Genomic DNA, 22,149 nt, shown 5'->3' with positions numbered 1-22,149 from the left:
TCGTAAATATAAAGCAATGATGCATCTACTTATTCAGACGTTCAGGCATTTGGCATTAAATATTTTATGGTAAAGCACAAAAAAGTCGGCACTCAGCTCAAACGCCAACCAAACCTTTAAACAGACTAAAATCAGAAGGGATACAGTTATGATACTGTTGTCTAGTCATTAAAGATGGCATATCGAAAATAAACACATTTATTCGAAAACCAGTTGTTGTCATGATACGTGGTCTGTTCTTCTCATATATTTTATAATGTTGTGACTACTAAACCCCTAACGGCAAGGATTGTGCTAGATTTTCATATGATGAAGACATAATTTTTCAATCAGATTAATTGAGTTCTTCAGATTTTCAGTAACTGTTAGTAGTCCTATGTTAATTTATGTATCCTTGGCATTTCGTGACATTACCTAGTCGCTCAACTTACTAAAAAGTATTATTCGTCTTGTGATAATCAGATACAAAACTTACAGTACAAGTACAGTCTTTACCGCATCTGCACTTATTTTGATGGTACGAGCCTCTGATCACAATGGTCTTGAAATCAAGTATAGAACAACCGTCTGTTAAGCTCACGACAATGCTTACAAAAGTAAATTATTCTTGTTCGACAACGCAAAAAAGCTTTTTTTTAAGTCAATCAAAGGAAATGGCATGCAGGTCCTTCCAAAGAAATATGATAAATGCAATAAAGAAAATAAGTTAAAAGGTGATCACAAAAAAGATAGAAAAAATCAATATAACTATACTGTGTGCTGTCCGATTAAGATGTCCATTCAGTATAGTTATAGTGTCAATAGCCCAAAAAACCTTTCCGCAGTTTTAATTTGCTAAGTTGTTATGAGCTACATTTTAATTGTCCACGCAATTTAGGATCAAATTTCTATCGAAATGTCTTTGAAACGATATTTTGATTCTCTTTCAAATTTTACTACACTTTCAAACAAAATAACTCACGAACCAGGGTTTGAAAAAAATATTATTTAATTAAAATCCACTGTAATTCCAAATAATCCTGCAATTAAAATCCTATTGTTTCAGAGAGACAACGGAGATGTGTATTCACCGTTGGATATCACAAATTTAATCGAGCGGAAATTTAAAAAGCTCAAGTGAAATGACAACTAGATTTTGTGTTCCGGAACATGCATTTGTGTTTCTTGTTATAGATATACTTGGTCGCTAGCTTAATTGTTTTAGCCTGTTAGTGTCACTATTTTGGTTAATAAAATAAATGGACATTATCACATAGATCGACGAATGAAGTTGAAAGAAATAATTTATCCTCATGTTGGTGTGTTTGTGCTTTAGACAGAAACCGGAGGAAATTGTAGTTAGAACAAAGGTAATTATTCCTATGAGTATATTTAGTGATAATACAGAATATGGAACGAATCTTGTTGCTATGGAAGCTAGGTTCTTATAATTTAATTAGTTACAACTGGCACTGCAGTTATTTTTCATTCATATTCTACAAAATGTTTCCTTATTCTTTATTACATGGATCTTAGTTGACACATATTCTCCGTTGATTAGATATATCAGAATAAGGATGTTGAAAAACAATTAAAGAGATAGCGACATTCAGCGACAACACTTACAGTTCCATCTAGTCTGTATCATAAGTTACTGCAATATAACAGTAGAAAATATCATTTCGCTTGTTTCCCAAAATATTTGACCAAAAATTAATGCTACGAAATTAGGGATCTTTGCTTTTCGGTTTTCAAACTATTAATACCAACACATTTTATGAATTTAAAAAGCCGGAAAGGTTTCGTAGGCCCAGTTCCATGTGCTTTGTCCACGACATTTTATAAATATCTTATCTAACCTGATTATAATTGGCAACCATCATTTGCAAAAAAAAGTTAAACTCAAAACAAAAATAAAGATACATGGGTGGGGGTTCTAAGTATAAATAATGATAAAAAAGAAGATGTGGTATGGATGCCAATGGGACAACTCCACACTAGAAACCAAATGACATAGAAGTTAACAACTGCAGTTCATCGTACTACATGACAGTTAACAATGAACAAAACCCATACCGCATAGTGTGAGCTTTAAAAGATCTGAAATGACCAAAACGTAACACGATTCAAACCAGAAAACTAATTTGTTTTCTGTAAAAAAAAAAAGAATCAATATTACTCAAGTTTCTTTTTGTTTGTGTGTTGTTGGGTTTTTTTTGTTTTTTTTTAGCTCGAAAGTGATGCATATGATATATATCATGGATTTTGCTTTTTTTTTATCAAATAAATCTGTTATACAGCTTCTAAACAATTTGAACATAAAAACGAAATATATCTCAACTGAAAGTATATATAGAGATTAAGGACGAAATGAAATTGGAAATCCAGCATAAAGGGTAGTGTGATTGCTTGCTGTCCTATTGATGTATCATGTTCCACAGGCAGTAGCTATGGTTTTCACCAGAAATAGGTATATTGCGAACGCAGTTCTATTGAATAATCAAATGAGTTCGCACACACACACACATACAAATGGAATCGCAGAAGACCGATAACCTTGATGAATTCGGCTCGAGAGAGAAATCGGTATAGAAGCTTTAATCATGTATAATATATGAGAAAAATGCTGAAAACCCCTTTCAAGTACTTTCAGATTGAGATTTCATTTGGGTTTCATTTTCCCAGTAGGAAACAAATACAAGTGAAAATTTCCAACTTCCCTTTTACAATACAGATCAGTGCACCAGCGGCCGAACTCACGGTAAATTTTCACTCAAGTAACAGAACTTTACTGAGGAAGAAAAAAGGCACACAAGTCCATATTTCTATCATGTTATGATGAAATTTGATATATGAATTAAAACAAACGTGTGACCTCACCAAAATGCGACATCAACCAACCATCATGATTTTATCAAATTGAGAAGGCTTAATCGAAAACTTCCTACAGTGCAAAAGAATAAGCATAGTCAACTTTAGCTAGCCTTAATACTAGAATAAATTATAACTAAAACAATTGCTATTGACAAGCAAAATAATATCCTATAATTTCAGATGGGAAACGGACAGTCTGGTGGTGCAAAAGGAACGCCTACGTTATATATTCATGGGCTTAGTGCTCCTGCTAGGGCAGCATGGATGACTACAAAAGCTGCAGAAATCCCGGTTCATTTGAAATACGTAGATCCATTTAAAGGCGAACATAAAACTCCGGAATTCGCAAAGGTAAGTTAGAATAGAAAACACACCGTAAATGAATTAAGTTTCCGCTCAAAACAAAATTCTACATCTATCTATAATATTTTATCCTATTATTTTTTGTTATAAAATAAGAAAAAGTTTCAAGAGCAAACACAGAAATAGTGAAAGAAAGGATAATGAAAGAATTACCTGTTTGGTCAATGAGTCATTCAAAACCACTTTTTTCAACCCAAAACAGCATTGATATATACCCCAAAGAACGCTGATTGATGTCAAACCACGAAAAGGTCAATGACTTGGAGGTAAAGTCCTTCAGAGGAAGTGTTTTATTTAATACATACAGTTGAATAAGCTTTAGTTGATGCAAATGTTGTATTGGACTGGATTCTCATTTGTTGGTGTTTTGTTCAAAAGAACATTAGATCAGTATATTCTATTCTATTCTGTATAAAAGACGCTTTAAAATACGATTGGTTTTACCTATTGGTTGTTGTCTTATCTTAGGAAAATGTGCTAAGCAGTGTATTCATGGGACAAAATATGCAACATTCGTCAATTGCAAATCAGACCTCAAAATGACTTGTTCTGGGTTATAATTTTGCCTTGACCAATACTTTTCTTGTATCTCAGTTCAAAATTTTTTCGTCAAAATATATGCATTTTTAGCTTCCAGTTTTCAGTAGAAAGTGAACAAAAATAAAATCTGAAATTAAACCCTGGAACACTGAACCTCAATTTACATTAACACCTAAATGCTGATATTTTCCTTCATAACATGAAGTAAGATTCGAATGCTAGTGACCAGCGTAAAAAACTGACTAAATATCATGGTCCTAGGTGAGGTTGTCCAAATATGACTTCATGTTTGTTTTGTAGATAAATCCTGACATGACACTACCGACCTTAGTAGATGGAAACTTTTCATTATGGGAAAGGTATGTATCTGTTGAAAAGTATTCGTCTATAAGTACAATCGATCTAAGCTAGCAACAGTCATTCTTATTATTCAAAATAACAAATAGAAGAGTACTAGTACTATACTGGAAATGACCTAACATGGGACATTGAGATACCAATTTTGTACAGAGTATTCAGCAGGTTTCAATTTAGATAGCAAAAAAGTGCTGGGACAAGGTCATTATTACATGCTCTTTGCAGTTAGACACAAATCAAATAATCATATTGTGTTAAATTGGTACTGTAATTTTGATTGCACTTTCATCAAAATCGTTAATGTCCAATGAAAACAAAATCGCTTGAACTACATTTCTTGTTATTCACAAATCGAAATACAACTAGTTGAATATTCTTTGAAATCTGATTACATTTCATTGTGATCCCTTTTCAGTCGGCCTGTAATGCAGTATCTAGTGAGTAAGTTTGGAGGCAGACATTCCTACCTATATCCCAAAGACCTCCAGAAGAGAGCTATAGTGGACAGATTACTATACTATGATCTAGGATCAGTGTACAAAACAGTAACAGAATACATGGTAATAAATATATTTCGCTAAAGACTCTATAAAGAATCTGTATTGCTGTTTTTTGCCTATCGTGAACTCTTTAACCCTTACAAAATACACTAAAGATAATTTATTTTGAATCTATAAATATTCAAGCTTAAGGTAGCACAATACAAAGATTTTATAACTCCAACTCCCAAGTTTTAAAATGCTGTAACTTTCTTAATAATGCTTGAAAATTTATAAAATTGGTGGTTTTGGATAGCTAACAGATTACTCTTTCAAATAAATGCAATGTTAGTATTATGCAACAATTATGTAACCAATTAAAATGTTAACTGTGTCTAAAATATTTTTCACCAAATTTCCTCTTTCAAATGAAATTAGCTTCTGCATAGTTATCCCTAGAGGGTTGATTTTATTATATGTTGTTCCTATGGCCATTATCTACAAAAGGGTGTCTCAGATTTCAGATAGAATGTATAGAACAAATTTTACACCTAATTGAACATTATCTTCTTTTATGTGGTTAGGAGGTTTACACTAATTAGAGATTTATGAGAGAATGGAACACCATAGAAACAATCTGAGACACCCTTTTGAAGCCCATAATGTGTTGATTAAGATTCCGTTAAAATTTTCTGTATAGTTAAAGAGATGATAGAGCTAAATTCATTCAAGTGAACTTACCCAGATTTTGCCACTAATTACATAATAATTAATTACATAATGATTGCATAATAAAAATATTGCATTCATTTAAAAGATTAATCTTTTATCTATCTATACATACCTCTTTTATTATTTTCTATGCATTCATAAGAAAGTTACAGCATTTCAAAGGTTAGTGATTGGAAGTACAAAAATCTTTGTATTGTGCTACCTTAAAATATATATATATTCTGTCTTCTGAATAAAGAACTTCTTCTGGCTGTGGTGTGAGTGCCTTGCTATCTGTCTGACTGGAAAGAATAATAATTTAACTTTAAGTTAGGTATTCTAAATAGGGTGAAGATACCATTGGGCAATTAAAAGACATAATTCATTAAAAAAACCCAGGCCAACTCGTGGCAAGAGCGGTGCAAGCACCTTACATCTCACCTAACCACCAAACAATACCATAACCCTAAAGAAAGATGACAACCACATAACAATTGTCCAGAAATTTTCTCTGGTTACAGAAGCATCAATGTATCAAGCTGGTTGGGTGAATTAAACAAATTTTTAATGAATAATAAATTCATAATCTATCTAAAGTTTGTTAGCTCTTGGTGCATCACATGATTTTTGAGAACTTTATGTTTATCATTTTGTTTGGGAACATTTTCTATCTTAAGTGAAAATGGTGATATGTTCAAAATTAAAAGAGGATATCAATAACAACTTCAAAGAAAATCGAAACAAGAATCATCTAAATAAAGAAGGGAATTGATAATTTTTAACTATACTGGTCATATTTGATGGCAGCTCATCATACATTTATCTTAAAGAGGATCATAGAAAAAAATTCAAATATCCAATTTTGTAGATATTGACTTTCAGCATTTTAATTACCAAGGTCTTTGTAAATATTTTTTTTTGTATCGATGGTTTAAACAGTTGAAGGGGTTTGGGTGATCCACCATATTTCTTAAATAGAAGAGTATACTCTTAGCAAGTATATACATGGTCCAAGATTGGAATTGTCAAGCCTCAGGAGTATCCAAACAGGCACAACAATGTTAGGTACCACTATGAGATGTCTATAGTACAACTAAAATGAAGTCTGTTCCAATTTAATTCTTTTATTTTATATATAAACCTGCACAAAGTGGAATTAACAAAATTATTCTGATTTATTTTATTTTTTTTCAGTATCCTCAGCTCTTTCAAGGGAAACCCCCTGATGCAGAAAAAGAAATGGCAATGAGAGCAACTTTCGACTACCTGAATCGTCTGTTTGATGGTGGTGGCCATTATATGACTGGAGATAATTTAACCATAGCAGATATTAGTATGGCTTCAAACATTTCATTGACTGAAATTAAGGGTTATCGTTTAGATGCTTGGCCAGACCTGGCCACATGGTACCAAAGAATGAAAGCTCAGCCATGGTGGCCAGAATGTAATAAAGGTCTTTATGAATGGAAATCAGTTTAGACCAAAAAAAGAAAAGTGCATTTCAATATCAAAACTGTTCACAGAATTATAGACAGCAATTTCACAATCATTTATGTGATTACAATCCTGAAATCTTCATTTAACATAGTACTGAATGGCTCATCTAATTGTTATTTTAAGGATAATATTTAGTAGAATTACTCAGTGAATTTTCTAGCACGATAATTATTTTTGCTTATATTGATTTTTCAGTTTTGATTTGGAATGGTCTTCTTTTGAAAACAGATAAGAACTAGTAAATATAATTTTTATTTCAAGTGTTGTGCAATGTTTCATTTTAATATAGAATATGTTCATATATCTCCTTTTGTATATCGTAACTTTGACATACTATGTATTCAGATAACAGCTGTGCCACATTCTTGCCCCCTTTTTGTGATACAAATGTACATACTTTCAAGTAGGTAGAAACACATTAAGAATTCATATAAATTATTTATTATAAAATCAAATCAATAAATTACAAAATACATTTATTTTCATAGTACATAATTATTTCACAGAAATGAGAGCAGTGTAAGACATATTTTTAGTTAATTCATTACATGGATTACAATAGATTGTTTTTGTGTTTTTGGATTGCTGCCTTGGCATATTCCAAACATCTCCCATGTCCATAGTAAATGAAAATGTAATAAATAAAACCTAACAAAAATTAACAAAAATTAACAATACTGGCAAAGCCTACATCTAAAATGTAATGTAATACCAAAAAAAATATAATACTAAAGTATTGTCTGCAACAATAAAGCTGAATAGAGAATGACTCATTTGTGATAAAGGCTAGATAAACTTTATCATTTAGTTGTTCTGATATTTGTGTTGTTTGATCATTGCTTTATTTAATGACATCTCCTTGGTTCATAATTTTGTCAGACACAGAATAACATAATCTGTAGTAAATCTTCATCAGGTTTATCATTAACAAATTCAAATAAAATATTGTCTAATAATATGTCATGATGGTATTTGATAAGTAAATAAATATGTAGAGAATATTAAGGAGAATAGCATGCAATATACTGAAACTTTTTCAGATTCTTTTCAATTACTAATTTATACAGTTTGTATTAACTAAATTGCGAGATTTTCAAAAAAAAAAAAATGTAAAAGATCAGAGAAATTAGCAGGCCAATGTACAAATCTGCCTTTCTTATGCCTATTGCAATATACATAAATTGGAATGATGATTTTTAAAAGAAATTACCAAAATACAGATACATGTATTGCATAAAAGATAGCAGATACTACTGTGGTGACACAACCACAAGAGACAACAAGTCATCAGGTCTTCCTTTTTTCTGGTTAAGAGATTAAGAGATGACAGAGGCAAACGTTCAGTCATTAGCTTAGAAACAGAATCACAATTCTAATAACAGTACTTTGGTTATCAACATACACTTAGTTTTTCAGTTACCAATAAACTGTACTGTGAAAGATTATAATATAAATAATGAGGGTTGGATATGATTGCCAATGAGAAAACTATCAAACAAAGCCTAAATTAAGCAGATTTGAGCATATGAATAATCATCTTCTGCAAGGAAAAAAATATGTATGTGTAGTGTGTTTTTGGAACAATAATCTTTTCTGGCAAAGGGATAATGATATTATTTCTTCAAATTTTCACCTCTTAACTAGAAGTCAAATTGCAGTCCAGGAAATACAGTTCTGTTGTTCCCATTGTGGATGTTTTTATATAATAATGAACGTACAATTTTTATCATACAGTAAGCCTCAATTATGCCTATAGTCTCTGAGAAGGCTTTATAGCATATACCAGGTATCTTACTGGTTTTGATTCATGCAAAACATATATTAAGTAGACCAATACACTTTACATATCAAAAGAGATTTCATAGTGCTGCTGCATTTGCTTCACATATGTTCAATTCACATATACATGAGGATCACAGTTCTGATGCAGTAAATCTTACTTCAATAATTGATGGATTGTTTTGATCAGTGGATCATACCACCTCAAAATAAAAAAAAATCACTTAAAAGACTCTTTTCCTCCACAAACACAACAATACTGAAGTTATACACATGATGGCATGAGTCTAATTATTGTCTGTCTGTATTATATTGCTGAATATACTGGTAGGGTCATCTTAAATCTGCTACCTCAATTTTCTCGGTATCTACAGTCTTGGCATGTGAACTATCCTGTAACAATGAAAAGAGATGTGTAATATAATATCTTCATAACGACAGTTTATTCAATAGCAATTTGTTTGTTTGAGGTATGTCCGTTTGCCTGTGTGTAATGTATACATACTCAGCCACACATAGTCTGATACGATCTGTGAGAATTGATCGAATATATAGATTAATTGAAACAACAAGTAATTGTCATACTAGTGGGAGGTTTGATATGATTTAAACTTGGATAGTAACACTCGCCAATTTCATCAAAAATTGATATCATACAAATAATAATCAATCCAAAGTAATCTCTAATGCATCAATGAATTATTTGAAGAGATTTTTTTCCAATGTTAATATAGATTTTTTTGAAAATCAGGTACACCTTTAACATCTGATTTTTACCTTTTCTTATCCTGATTGAGTAATTTTTTTGAAATCCTTCTACAAATATTAATTTATCTTATCTCTTAGTTTCAAACAAATTTCCAGCCTCAAATTGTGACTCTTTTTTGCTTCGCATCACGGTGTGGAGTTATTAGTTTTAGTCGACATACACGCCATCTTGAAATAATTACTTATCGCATAATGATTCTGATTGGTTGCTTTTTGATGAGGCTGAAATACAGCAACAGCTATTGGCTTAAATGAGATAAAGAATTACAGACGTTTCTCGTCTCAGGATAAGACATCAAATATCGGAAAGTTAACTATGTGTATTACAGTTATAATCAACAGTCATTGATTCATGTACGTTTTATTATGCATATATTGCACAATGAAATTTAATATTGAAATTATTTGCTTTGTAAATCTGCAATATACACAAATTGATTTGTTAAACAATGGTCATATGTGCAATGTTTACAAAAAGGCATTATCTGTATTTTATAACTCCTGCCAATCTAGGCACAACTACAGAGAGGCACACCTCATGAGTCATGTCTATTTGTAAATGATTTTATTTTCATCAGGTAAATTGAACAAAATTTTAAAAGCATGGGTGTACATTTTTTATAACACACACTCTTAAAGTAAATCCATTTTATATCAATCAATATCTAATAGTACATTTCCAATATTTAACCCACCACCACATGCACACATATTACCTTAAATTATGATAGAGCAAAGCAGTTCAAAGCTTTTTAGAAAGCTCAAATTTGTTTTCTTTACTATCACTACTGTTGGTGGACTATTAATTCTAAGAGTATCATAAGCTCAGTTGACAATGTTTCTGTACTGACTTGAATTTACGACATACATTTCTAAAAATTTACTGTCAATAATTTAGGTATTAAACAAGAATGTGTCCTCAGTACACGAATGCCCCACTCGCACTATCATTTTCTATGTTCAGTGGACCGTGATTTTGGGGTAAAATCTCTAATTTGGCATTAAAATTAGAAAGATCATATCATAGGGAACAAGTGTACCAAGTTTGAAGTCGATTGGACTTCAACTTCATCAAAAACTACCTCGACCAAAAACTTTAACCTGAAGCAGGACAGACGGACGAACGAACGAATGGACAGACGAACGAACGAACGGACAGACGGACGGACGAACAGACCCACAGACCAGAAAACATAATGCCCCTCTACTATCGTAGGTGGGGCATAAACACCAAGGTTCCAACTCTCTCTGGCAAAGTTGACCTCGGATGAATAAGCTTTTCATTTTATATGTGATCAAAAATTGTATTTTAAAATACTAAAACATTTTTTCTCATAACTGTTCACAAAATTCAGTTAACTCTTTGGAAAATATCAACCATCAAAAATGAAAACATTATCTACTAAATGTTAAATTTACTGTTTTAGAATCTCATTCATTCTAATTATTCATCAACAGTGCATACCAAAACATTGCAATAGTTTAAACATGCTGTCCTAAACACTGAATATCCAATAGATTTTGAAAGAGGGGCAAAATTTGCTCTTTCAAAAAAAGTGAGAAAAAAAATAAGATCATTATGTTGGCACCACTTACCTCAAATAATGGTGGAGTTTTATTATGTTGATGAAATCCTTTTTGTCTGCAGGATCCTATTTCTACAAGTCCTCTTTCTATTGATAGGGAAAATATACCAGTTCTAAAAATAATCCAAACACAAATTAAATTGGTCTTGTTATCTGATATTTATTGACATGTCTCAGTTTTTTCTTTTCCTTAATATTTGAATCCTTTAAATGAAACTTAAGAATATTACATGTATAAAAAAATAAGCTCAGAAATAGCTTCAGCTCTGTCAAAAAAGAATTCTTTCCTTTAACAAACACAAATGCCTAAAATACAGATACTTAGTTTTTCTGAGGGGTGTGTTCTACATAACTCCCTTGTCTTATCATATCAATACCTGCATAAACTGTAGAGGCAATTTCAAAACCCAATATTAGAGTACTCACTCATTGAATTTTGGAGAACAGACAATAGCAATTGCCTCTGGTAACATTGCCTGGTAACCATACTGATTGTGCATATCAACACTCGACAGGAAAGCAGTCTGACTAGGATGTGTCTGTAAAAAGAAGTTACATTTTATGTGCAAAGAAGTTTACCCAAAAAACATTTACTCTTACTATGACCACACAAAGTTTTTGATTTTATATTTTGGGCAATACTGAGACATGCAAACAGAAGTATTTGTACCAGAATCATATGTTTATTATTGACATATTGAAAAGCATATATTACCCAGATAAGAAATTTAAGACCTCTGTTTTGTGAGGATCCACAGAATATCATACCTCACTCGTAAAAAAATCGCATTTCTCTATGTATTCATTTACAATCTTTAAATGTTGATTAAAGCATCTACAAATAAAACTAAAAACAACAAACAAGTTGGATAGAGACTATGATATTATGACCCTACATGGTAAAGATTAAAATTTTAGTGTCAAATGTAAAAGTAAAAGTATGAAAGTCTTGATTTAAACAGATACATTACAAGATAATTGTATTTCCTTACATGTATCCATCCTAGAGTGATTAAGTCCCTTGGTTCTTGATACAAGAAAAGATCCTCTTCATCCTCAGCTACACATGTATCTGAAGTACCGGATTGTTTCGGTAAAATCAGGTGGGTAATCACAAATGCATCGTGTCTCTACAATAAATTCATAACAACTGGTATAAGAATTGCAAGTATGCTGTTTATACACTATCTTAATTTCAAAGACCTGATAAGGTAAATCCTTTTCAATGGAAGTCCACATTACAGATTTATTCTGTTTAATACTGGCAAACTTCAACTGCCTATAGATATAAAACCAGTGATAATTTCTACAAAACTATAGCAATAGCATAAATAAGATGCCACATATTTACCATTTATCAGTGATTCATAATAATAAATGCACACATTAATTTCTGAATTTACAGTACTTACAAGTTTTCCTGCTAGAATGCCACATGTCTCTATATTTTTCAATGTGTTATGTTCCGCTTTGACTAAAAATTTCCTAGGAAGGTCAGAGGGTATAATCACATCCCTTAACCCAAACTTATTTCCACTAGAGCTACCAGTGCTCATAAAATGATCATATGCTGGAGGTTTTGTTGTTCTGTCTACTGAGGGTAAAGGAGATCTACAAAAAAAAAATACATTCAGTTATCTATCTTACATACAGATAGCATTTTTTCTTTACACTCCATCTTTATGGTATGAGTATTTTCTTTTATTTTTGCTATTATTATAAGCTTTATAAAAATATGACCAATGATAATCTGTTTATCCCTGCTTAACCTATGACGACATTGTTAATTTCATTGACAACGGCCACATGCACCCTTAGTTTCTAGCGATAATTTTGCATATCACTCTACTGAGAAAGAAAATTATCAGTCAGTGGGATCAAAGGAAAATTTCGTAAAAGAGCGATAATTCAAATTATTGGAAAACAGGAGGTATCTGACAGATCTGAAACGCCCTTATTTTAAATATGAAGTCAAACTGTTCAGTAGTATTGGAGAAATGAGTGATGAAAATTTCAAGCAAATGAGTCAGTCTAACAGACCTGAAAATTGCTCATATATTACAACTTATCACTATCAAGCTGTTCATCAGATATGAAGTCATTCTGTTCATAAGAATCTGAGTATTATATATCAGAAAGAAAGGAGTGACAAAGAAAGTGACTGTAATATAGCGCCACATTTTAGAGTGAAAACATAACATTATCTTACGATACTGAAGGTCCATCATTTATCAGAAGGTTTTTCTTTAGATCTCTATCAGGTATGATAGGTCCTGTTCCTGCAGGTTGAGAATCTATATCTACAAGTTTAGTAGATCCACCAAAGTCATTAGGAATATAAGATAAGTTTCCAGGTGGTGCAGAAGGTATTTGATTGTTTAAAAAGTTTGGTGGAGCACCACTATTTATCCCAGCTGCCGCTGCAGCTGCTGCTGCTGCTGTTGCCGCTTCTTGCTGTCTTTGTCTTTCTACTTCTTGTCGCTTAAGTTCCTGTAACCTTGCCTCTTGTTCTTCTAACCATTTTGTTTCAGCTTCTTGTCTCTTACATTCCTCTAATTCTTCTATCTCTTTTCTCCTTGCCTCTTCCTCAGCCTGCTTTCTTGCAAGTTCTTCCTGGATTCTTTTCTAAAAATTATTAATCATTTAATTCAAACAAGATACCAGTTTATACAATTATAAGCACACAACAAAATACATGCGTACAAAACTTAGCAGTCATAAATAATAACCAATGTAACATGTCACTATAATAAAAGTATTCCTATACTAGTCATAGTTTATCTCATTGAACCTGTGTTTTTAATGTTATGTGTCTCCACATTAAAAAGTCATTTAATACTCAGCTGAAAAATAGCAGAAAAAATACACACCTCCTCTTCTTGTCGCTTTTTTTCTATGGCAGTATATCTTTCTTTTAATTTGGCTTTTATTTTTTCTGCTGATGCAAAAGATGCCACCACTTTCTGTTTAAAAAACACATTAAAAAGATTTTTAATCAAATATGTCACAGTATTCAGTTTTCAATAAAAACTTTAATATACTAGCTATCCCAAAACAGAAACTTTGAACAAAAACAGAAAAAAACATGTTCTTAATAAAACAGATTATAATTTGACCCTCTTCTCATCTTTGGTTTATTAAACTCACTTTACTTACATTTTTGTATTACAAATATCAAATGGAAATCAAAACAAATCATAATTATCATTTCATACATCAAGTTATATGTAAAATTCCTTTAAAATTTATAATATATCTAAGAAGTATAACATCTAGACACAATAAACTAATGAAAGCTCAACAGAAGTTTTTAAGGAAAGGAGATTGTATTTTGTCTAAAAAGTAAGATGCTTACAAAAAATGTTTTTGCTGATTTTTTCAATTCTCATTTAAAGAGTAATTAAATTATGTACATTGTAGGAAACTCTAGTAATTAATAATCATTTGGTAGCTATCTAGATAAAATACTTCCATGTATAAAGACAATTGGCATGTCCTATCTGACAATGCAGGAACCCACCTAACTCAATGTTAGCAAAAATTAAAACAAGAAGTACACAAATTCTCTACTTACTTGATTATGAAAGTTGATTGGTTTTCATTAAGGGGGTAATCAAGAGTTGCATATAAAAAATTCAAGTCTGCAGGCACCCAAGATAACAATGAAAGTGATTCTTATACGGCAAATATGCAACAGAGATAACACAATAACAGTACCTTTTTAATGGCTGACACATCTGCTTGGGGAGCTGTTTTAAAGTCTGGATGTTTAGGGAGCTTTTCAACAAATAATCTGAAAAACAAAATCAAGTTTTGAAACAAAGATATTCCATAAGCAAATGAATTTATTTCACAAAAGATTCTTATAGACAAAGTAACACTTTCATTGTTCAAAGCATAAATGTTGTTTAACCAGATCACTTTAGGATGGAGGGTCTCATGGTTATGTTTCTATCATAATTAGCTTTATTGTGTATTTTTTGGTTTAAAAGAAAGGTATCAATGAAAAACACTTGTTTATTAAATGAATATAAGCCCTATTTGTGATGATTTAAACATGGACCCATGGTCTCCAACTTTTTAACATTTTAAATCTATATGTTTTGGTTAATCATTGTAAATTCTTTAAACAGCTGTTATCAAGATACATTTGTACATAACAACTTCTGATCGTGATAATTTAACTCCAACCAGTAAACATGATTCTATCCAGACCTGCACTCTTCCTTCCCCCTAGAGATTCAAACTTTTTTACTGCACACCTTCTAGTTTTTTTTTTTTTGTCTTACACAATTATACAAATATTACATATATATATATATATATTATTTAAAAAGAAAGAGCATAGGAGTCTTCTCTATATTTTTTGAGTTTTTGGATAAGTGTATCTCAAAATTTGTGAAAAAGTGAAAAATAAAGGGCTACCACACCCTTTATGTGAGTGCGAAATACTTGTAATTAATAACAAAAAGTTGTTTATTATTAATTTCTCAAGAAGAATTCAACTTACGATATGAACTTTGTGTACAGAATAAATGCACTTTCATAGTTTCCTTCTTCTTGATAAACCTTTGCCATCCTCATCATTTCCAGCCCTGATCTAAGATATCTTTTTGGAGGTATGGCTTCGTCAATGTCAACTTTACAGGCATAATTACACAGCTGTCTTACCCTTTCTGAAGGGTCACGGACCTCAGAAAATATTCCTGGGGAAGCCATGTCATACTATCTGCAAATATATAGTATACACAATATATATATACATGTGTATATATCAATAATAAATACAGTTTGACTATAATAGCTTAAACAAGAGACACAAAGTTTTCTAGAGCCTATAGGTTATTGTACTCATGGTAGTCATGCATTTAGATTGTTTGATTTTACATGTAATCTTTAATGAACAAAAAAATCATATTTCAGATACATTTGTAACTTCAGGACATTAGATGAAATACACATACAATTTATACATGTACATGTATGTAACAATTTACAAGTTTCAAAAGCAAAAACAGAGCTGTATAAAAAATCTTTTATATATTCAGGATCTATTTTATTGAATAACTTTAAGTACAAGCTCATTCAAAAAAGAATTAAAAAATAAATTGTTGGAAGAATCCATGACAAATCGCCCCACTGGCAAATCGCCCCACACCTAATCGCCCCACTTTTTAACCAACTCTCCCTACTTTTAAAAAAAAACCGCCCCAAACTGGTTTACCAAATCGCCCCACTTGTGAAATGTGTTAAGTCCCTTTAATATTACTCCTGCCAACTCACCCCACTTAATGGAAAACGGTAAAATCTAGATAAATATATTATTAACCAGGATGAATTTTGTAATGCCAACTCGCCCCACTAATGGAAAAAGATTTTATTCCGTTGTATATGGGTTAAATCCCGTTAATATATGCTATTCCTTTTTTTTTTAAATAGCAGTTAGAAGTGATTATTAGTATTTCGGTAACGTGAATGTCAACTCGCTCCACTTGTGAAAAATAGAAAAATCTTGATGAATTGATTTATGCCAACTAGCCCCACTTATGAAAAGTACAAGTATGAATAGAGTCAAAGGCTACCAACTAGCACCACTTACGAATAAAATAATTAAACTGTAATGTGTGTTGGCTTTCCAATTGGTCCCACTTATGAGAACGTTTGAAAAGCTTCTTTTTTGTTTGTACTTTTCTTCTGCATAGTTGAAATAAAACAGAAATAAGGTCAGGAACAGCATTTTTGTGACGTGTTTTTCATGGTAAATATATGCAGTTTTCAATAAAATAAGTCAAGAATCATGTGTGTTTACATAATTTTATTCTCAGATGTTTGCACATCTACATAAGTATGCATAACAATAACATTTTAAACAAACAAGCATTAGATCAATTATGACAAGCACTGGCATGATAACATAAAAAGAAGTACATTTGTACTAGATTAAATGTCAGCACTAGAAACAAGAACATGAAGACATGAAGACATGAATACATTGTCATTTTAAAGTTCAATAGCTGTCTGCTTCCACGACTGGACAGTTGACACGACCACTTTGCTTTTTACAATTTTGATACCAAGCCATAAATGACTCATTTTTGTTTGATTTCTAACCATAAACAAAACTTATCAATCAATTTTTCTACAACAACAAAACCTGCTTTGACTACTTTTACTAACAAAAACACGACACACGCTTATGGTAAATGAATGAATAGGCATTCTCTTTGATATTTACTTGAAAGTAACATTTGCCTTTCTCTGATTGCTCGTTAGTGTTGAATTATTCTTAATTCAGAGACAAAAGTAACCAATCCGGTAATTGCTATGATAACAAATTGCTGTTAATTGAAATCCTTTAACATGTTTAATATTGCATTATGATACAATTAACAGGTTTCTTTTCAATTGTTATGCAAATAACTAAGATTACAAGAATACAGTTATTCTCCAACAATACGAAAATAATATTTAGAATTATAATTCCAGTATATCAATAATAGTAATTACATAAATTTTCGGTTTGTTTGTATTTTGTGTAGATTACTTTTCATTAAAGTGGGGCGAGTTGGCAGACATGAAAATTATATATTAATCTAGATATTACCGTTTGCTATTAAGTGGGGCGAGTTTGGCAGGAGTAATATCAACGGGATTTAACACATTTCACATGTGGGGCGATTTTTAAAAAAGTGGGGCGATTTGGTGAATCAGTTTGGGGCGGTTTTTTTTAATTTGGTGTGAGGTGACACAGCCAGGTATTCAAGCGATTTCCTGTCGGGCTTGCAAGTTCGTGCATCGTTTCACTTCTGTAGGTATTGATCAGTGTACACGGCCGATAACTTATAACTCTCCATTTTGAACTATCAGGTGCCGGTATAATAAACATCTCTGTCTTGCTTGTCCGAAAGTGATATAATATACTAGTCATTACTAAACTCATACGCTTGTTTATAAATAACATTACTGGTGTAAAGAATATTATTTATAAAAATATAAATAATACACACAAAAAAAAAGATTTGATAAAATAAAAATCTATTTACATTTTTTTGCAATGTTTAATTTGGGAAAATGTAATATATATTCGTTGTCAATAGTAAAGGACAGATTGGAACATACCAGAAATATTGATTTAAAAAAACTGTACGCACTTGTCGACGATTCATTTCTACGCCTGTATAGAAAGTTACGGAGCTATATCGCAATTTAAAATATATACATGTACAGGTTGGGATCCAGAGGGGGAGGGGGGTTCCGGGGGTTGGAACCCCCCCCTTTTTTTTGGACGATCAATGCATTTGAATGGGGACATGTAATTGGAACACCCCCCCCCCCTTTTTGTCCTGGGTTAGGAACCCCCCTTTTAAAATGGCTGGATCCGCCCCTGATGTATACATTGAACATAAGGAAGAAACATACATTTTGTGTAAATTGCCCAATGGGGTAACAGTTTTGTAAATAGACTAGTCTACGTATGCCAACAGAATGTAATCATCGAATTCGATAGACTATTGTATACCAAAAGAAGAAGAAGAAGAGGACCAATTTGATTTAAATACAGGTCGATATAATAACTTGCTTCGGTTCATCGAAGTTATGAACATAGTAAAATCACAAATTTATATATCAATTAGATCGTTCTCCAATAAAGGAAGAAATTCGACATCATCACAATTGTTCCCACATTCATGTAAAACATATGCAACTGGACGTACACTAATAAACCCCAAGGGATGTGAATATTTTCTAGGAAAACTTTTGAGTATTAAAGTTTCAAATTGATTTCGGGATTTATTTTCTTTCTTGATATTCAATGACAGCAATTTAAAGAATAAACTGCTTGTCCGCTTTAGGGGTATTCTTGCCAGTTGAACAGACTTATAATTACATTCAAAAATAGGGAAATTAAGATGACATTAAATTCGTTGTCTTTTTTTTTTAAACATCGTTGGTCAAATAGCTAAAGTATTATTCGTTGTGAGAAGAAGACTATTTTAATAAGGACGCTCCCGATTATGAATAAATTTGGTTGACGTTTTTCACACTTGAAAAGAATTTCTATTCGTAATTTTTCGATTCCATTCCAAGAGGATCCTTAAATTTCCTGTCAATTTTTTAAAACATCTTTTTTTTCAAATAGCTGAAGTATTCATGCGTTGTGAGATTTAATATATTTTGATGAGAACATTAATTCCTAAATAGGTAAATAAAGATCGCTTTGGATGGACTAAATTATATAATTGCAATCGGTTTGAAATATTAAAGGTTGTTGATTTTAATTTAAAAAGTACAATTTTTAGTTCATACACTCGTGTTTAGAAGGTTCTTTTTATTTATAAATTTATTCAATTAAAATACAGTATTTTATCGTTACAAAACTAATCAGAAGTCATAATTCATTTAAAAGTGAGCTTATGCAAAATATATAAAACTATACAACAGCTATCCAGTTATTGTGCGACCTTATTTCTCCCGTAAATTCATTTTAATTCTTTTTCTTACATTTCTGTGTCTATAACTATAACTGACTCCCGTATATCATTCATACGAAATGTTGTTCACACCTGAAATGCTGAACCGTGACGCCTAGGTGTCACTGAATGAAGATCAAAAGATTAAAATTACATAATGCTAATCTTTTAATTACCTTGAGTTTAACTGCGCATAAGTGTCACAAAAATAAGACACATTTTATTTCCACAGTACAAGCAAGTGAAAATGTTTTTTGGAATGAAGCAAAAAGTTCAGAATACAAACATGTATTTTTTAATACACTATCGATCGTCGTCAGTTTCATATGTTTGTTTAAAGTATTTGAAGAAAAAAAATCATAAAAATGTTCTATTGTATTATTTACTTTAATTACTAGAATTCGTATAAAAAATCCACACATGAATCCTACAATCTAATTTAAAAAGTTGCATGGCTATCACTTACTTTTCGTTGGTTAATAGCTACACCAAAAGTCGTCGATGCGCTTTAAACAGGGTTATTAGATGGTTAACGAACAAGACTTAAATGAGATTAATTTCACTCCCGGCATGCTCAAAGACTTAAACTACGTCACATAAGTCAGGAAGTTTGATAAAATAAAATGAATAATTCCCAATTTTCTCCTTTATTACTTTTCATATCGAAATAAAACTTGGTGAATATGTTTTTTTATGGTATTATGAACATAATAAGATGAAAAGTGAAAAATCGCGAATTATCCCTTTAATATACACTGTATATATATATTAACTATAAATATAGGGCAATGGTGTTGATTAAACATTACACCATTCCAGGCCTTTTTCAATTGTTGTGATGTCCCTTACTTCTTATTAGAGTTATTTCCTAAACTTTCACTGGTTTGCATATAAATACTCCAGTCAAAAATCTTATATCTATCAGAAATATATATTCAAAATTTGAGCCTGTGATAAATTTGAAAAGAAAGTAATAATGGGTTTAAATAAAAAAATTTATCAGTTTTCGATGCATATCTTTTTTCAAAACATTGCTAAAAGGCAGATAATTCTTACGAAGCTATGTGCTTCTGGCGTACTAGTCCAAATAATGGAATTGTATCTTGTTTTATCATTTCTTATGGATATTTCTGGAAATATTTTGCATCAATAAGCACAAAAAAGGTAGGACTTTGAAACTAAGTAAAAATTTCTAGCCGGCAATAAAAAATTTGTTGCAAAGTTCCCCCCAAAATTTGCTCTCAGACGTAAAAAATGGCTTCATCGTTATGACGTCGTAGAAAGGCATCCTAAAAAAAAAATAGCCTTGCCAGACGTCATAATTAATTAGACTACTGGGGTACTATAGTGTTAACTGTTATATATATATATAAATTAACTTGCTGTTTCTGTATTGGCCCTGTTATACTGTTATAGATTCGAGGTTAGTTGTATTCGACCAGAGATGAAACAAACTTACAATTGAAACCAAAAGCATCAATTCCAAATATATCTCAGTAGCAAATGTAATATTATATACTGATTAAAGGATACTGCTGAGGTGTGAATCAATATTTACAACAAAAGTGTGAGGTTGAGTCATCAAAATATAATATTTAACGGGAAAACCTTGATTGTGAATCTTTAAGTTGAATGAAAATCAATAGCTTGATAGTTTTCACATGCAACTGCATCATGGCAATGCTAATTTATGACTTAAAAAAGGAACAGACCTATTTAAAAACATCATCAGGAAAATAAATTCTGTCTGCTGTTAAACTACACATCCTGTAGGTTCCGTGGTATACAGTCTGCACAGAAAAAAATATATTGAATAAGATAAGATTTCTATAATTTTCTTAATTCAGTGTTAACATAGGTAATAATGTGTGGCTTTATTGAATATTTATATTTATTTGAAAGATTAACTTTTAGTTTCATTAGTGAACATCATTTTGACCGACATTTCTTAAAAGAATTTTGATTGGTCAGAACGGCCTGGCACCTGACCTTGACAGTGAATTTTTGCAAACATTAGAAACCGAACGTTTTTCTTGCAACAGAAAGAATCTATAGAATTTACATTGATATTTATTAAGGTAAGTAGAAAGATAAATAATGTGCGCACCGCAATATATCAGATAATGCAGTTGACGTTAAATTGGTTTAATAATTAGAAACTGACAAGTGTGAAGTGATTCTTTCCTGTGTTTCATGTTTTTTTCTGTTCTAAGAATCAAATTTGCAAAAGTCTGAGTCATCATTTTCACAGCTTCTCCAAAGCAGTAAGTTGCAGTTCCACTTGGTAGTTCATGCATGTCATGAAATGATTTGTGTGCAAATCTGATAGTGTTTTCATTTTGTAAACAAAGAATATTAAATAGTTACACATGCCCAGAACTGGCAGTACAACATCTTTTAAAAGCCGTCATGGTGTTATATACAATTAAATCTGAGATGCCTAACATGTAGCTAGTGTTTGAAGGCTTACTATGAATCCCCTCCACATACATGTACATGTAATTCTTCTGACGGGAGTCAAAATATCACGAACTTTAAAAGCTCTCTTCTGTCTCTCTAGTCCTAGATTTCTCTGACATCCAACAGCTGTTTTGCCAGACAAGCTGGGGCCGTGGGATGTCAGAGCTCGTCCTATATCAAAAAGTGGAAATTTGGCCAATCCAAAAAAGATGCCCTGCTTTGTCGCTTCTGTTGCCGACTAATGGCATTGGAATTAGATAAATTGGGTATACAAAAATCTTAATA

At 31.5% G+C, this 22,149-nt stretch overlaps 3 protein-coding genes across 4 annotated transcripts in view; 2 read left to right on the top strand and 1 right to left on the bottom strand.

Annotated features, from left to right (window-relative positions):
* The first annotated feature begins 1,209 nt into the window (after positions 1-1,209).
* Positions 1,210-8,124, top strand: LOC143045612 (glutathione S-transferase 1-1-like). The gene is made up of 5 exons (XM_076218232.1): positions 1,210-1,349; positions 3,034-3,204; positions 4,057-4,115; positions 4,529-4,673; positions 6,498-8,124. The coding sequence occupies exons 1-5, from the start codon at positions 1,293-1,295 to the stop codon at positions 6,780-6,782; spliced, it is 717 nt and encodes a 238-aa protein (XP_076074347.1). The 5' UTR covers positions 1,210-1,292; the 3' UTR covers positions 6,783-8,124.
* LOC143045611 (STAM-binding protein-like A) lies at positions 7,219-21,224 on the bottom strand. Of its 2 annotated transcripts, none has more exons than XM_076218230.1 (10): positions 21,117-21,224; positions 15,444-15,662; positions 14,651-14,726; positions 13,804-13,896; positions 13,143-13,558; positions 12,346-12,544; positions 11,926-12,063; positions 11,360-11,472; positions 10,944-11,046; positions 7,219-8,972 (listed from the first exon to the last, which is right to left on the bottom strand). In XM_076218230.1, exons 2-10 carry the CDS (start codon positions 15,650-15,652, stop codon positions 8,913-8,915), a joined length of 1,407 nt encoding a protein of 468 aa, XP_076074345.1. In that variant the 5' UTR covers positions 15,653-15,662; positions 21,117-21,224; the 3' UTR covers positions 7,219-8,912. The 2 variants fall into 2 exon arrangements, with proteins under 2 accessions (XP_076074345.1, XP_076074346.1); XM_076218231.1 differs by lacking the exon at positions 21,117-21,224 and adding an exon at positions 20,864-20,979.
* A 130-nt stretch (positions 21,225-21,354) lies between these two features.
* The window catches only part of LOC143045609 (protein FAM13A-like), an 80,051-nt gene continuing 79,256 nt past the window's right edge, over positions 21,355-22,149 (top strand). Inside the window, exon 1 of the mRNA XM_076218222.1 lies at positions 21,355-21,482. The gene's annotated coding sequence lies outside the window, so the exon portion shown is untranslated. The remainder of the gene's footprint in view (positions 21,483-22,149) is intronic.

This window comes from Mytilus galloprovincialis, chromosome 9 (assembly GCF_965363235.1).
Source record: "Mytilus galloprovincialis chromosome 9, xbMytGall1.hap1.1, whole genome shotgun sequence".
Classification (NCBI taxonomy): domain Eukaryota; kingdom Metazoa; phylum Mollusca; class Bivalvia; order Mytilida; family Mytilidae; genus Mytilus; species Mytilus galloprovincialis.
This window is presented reverse-complemented; position numbering and strand designations above follow the sequence as displayed.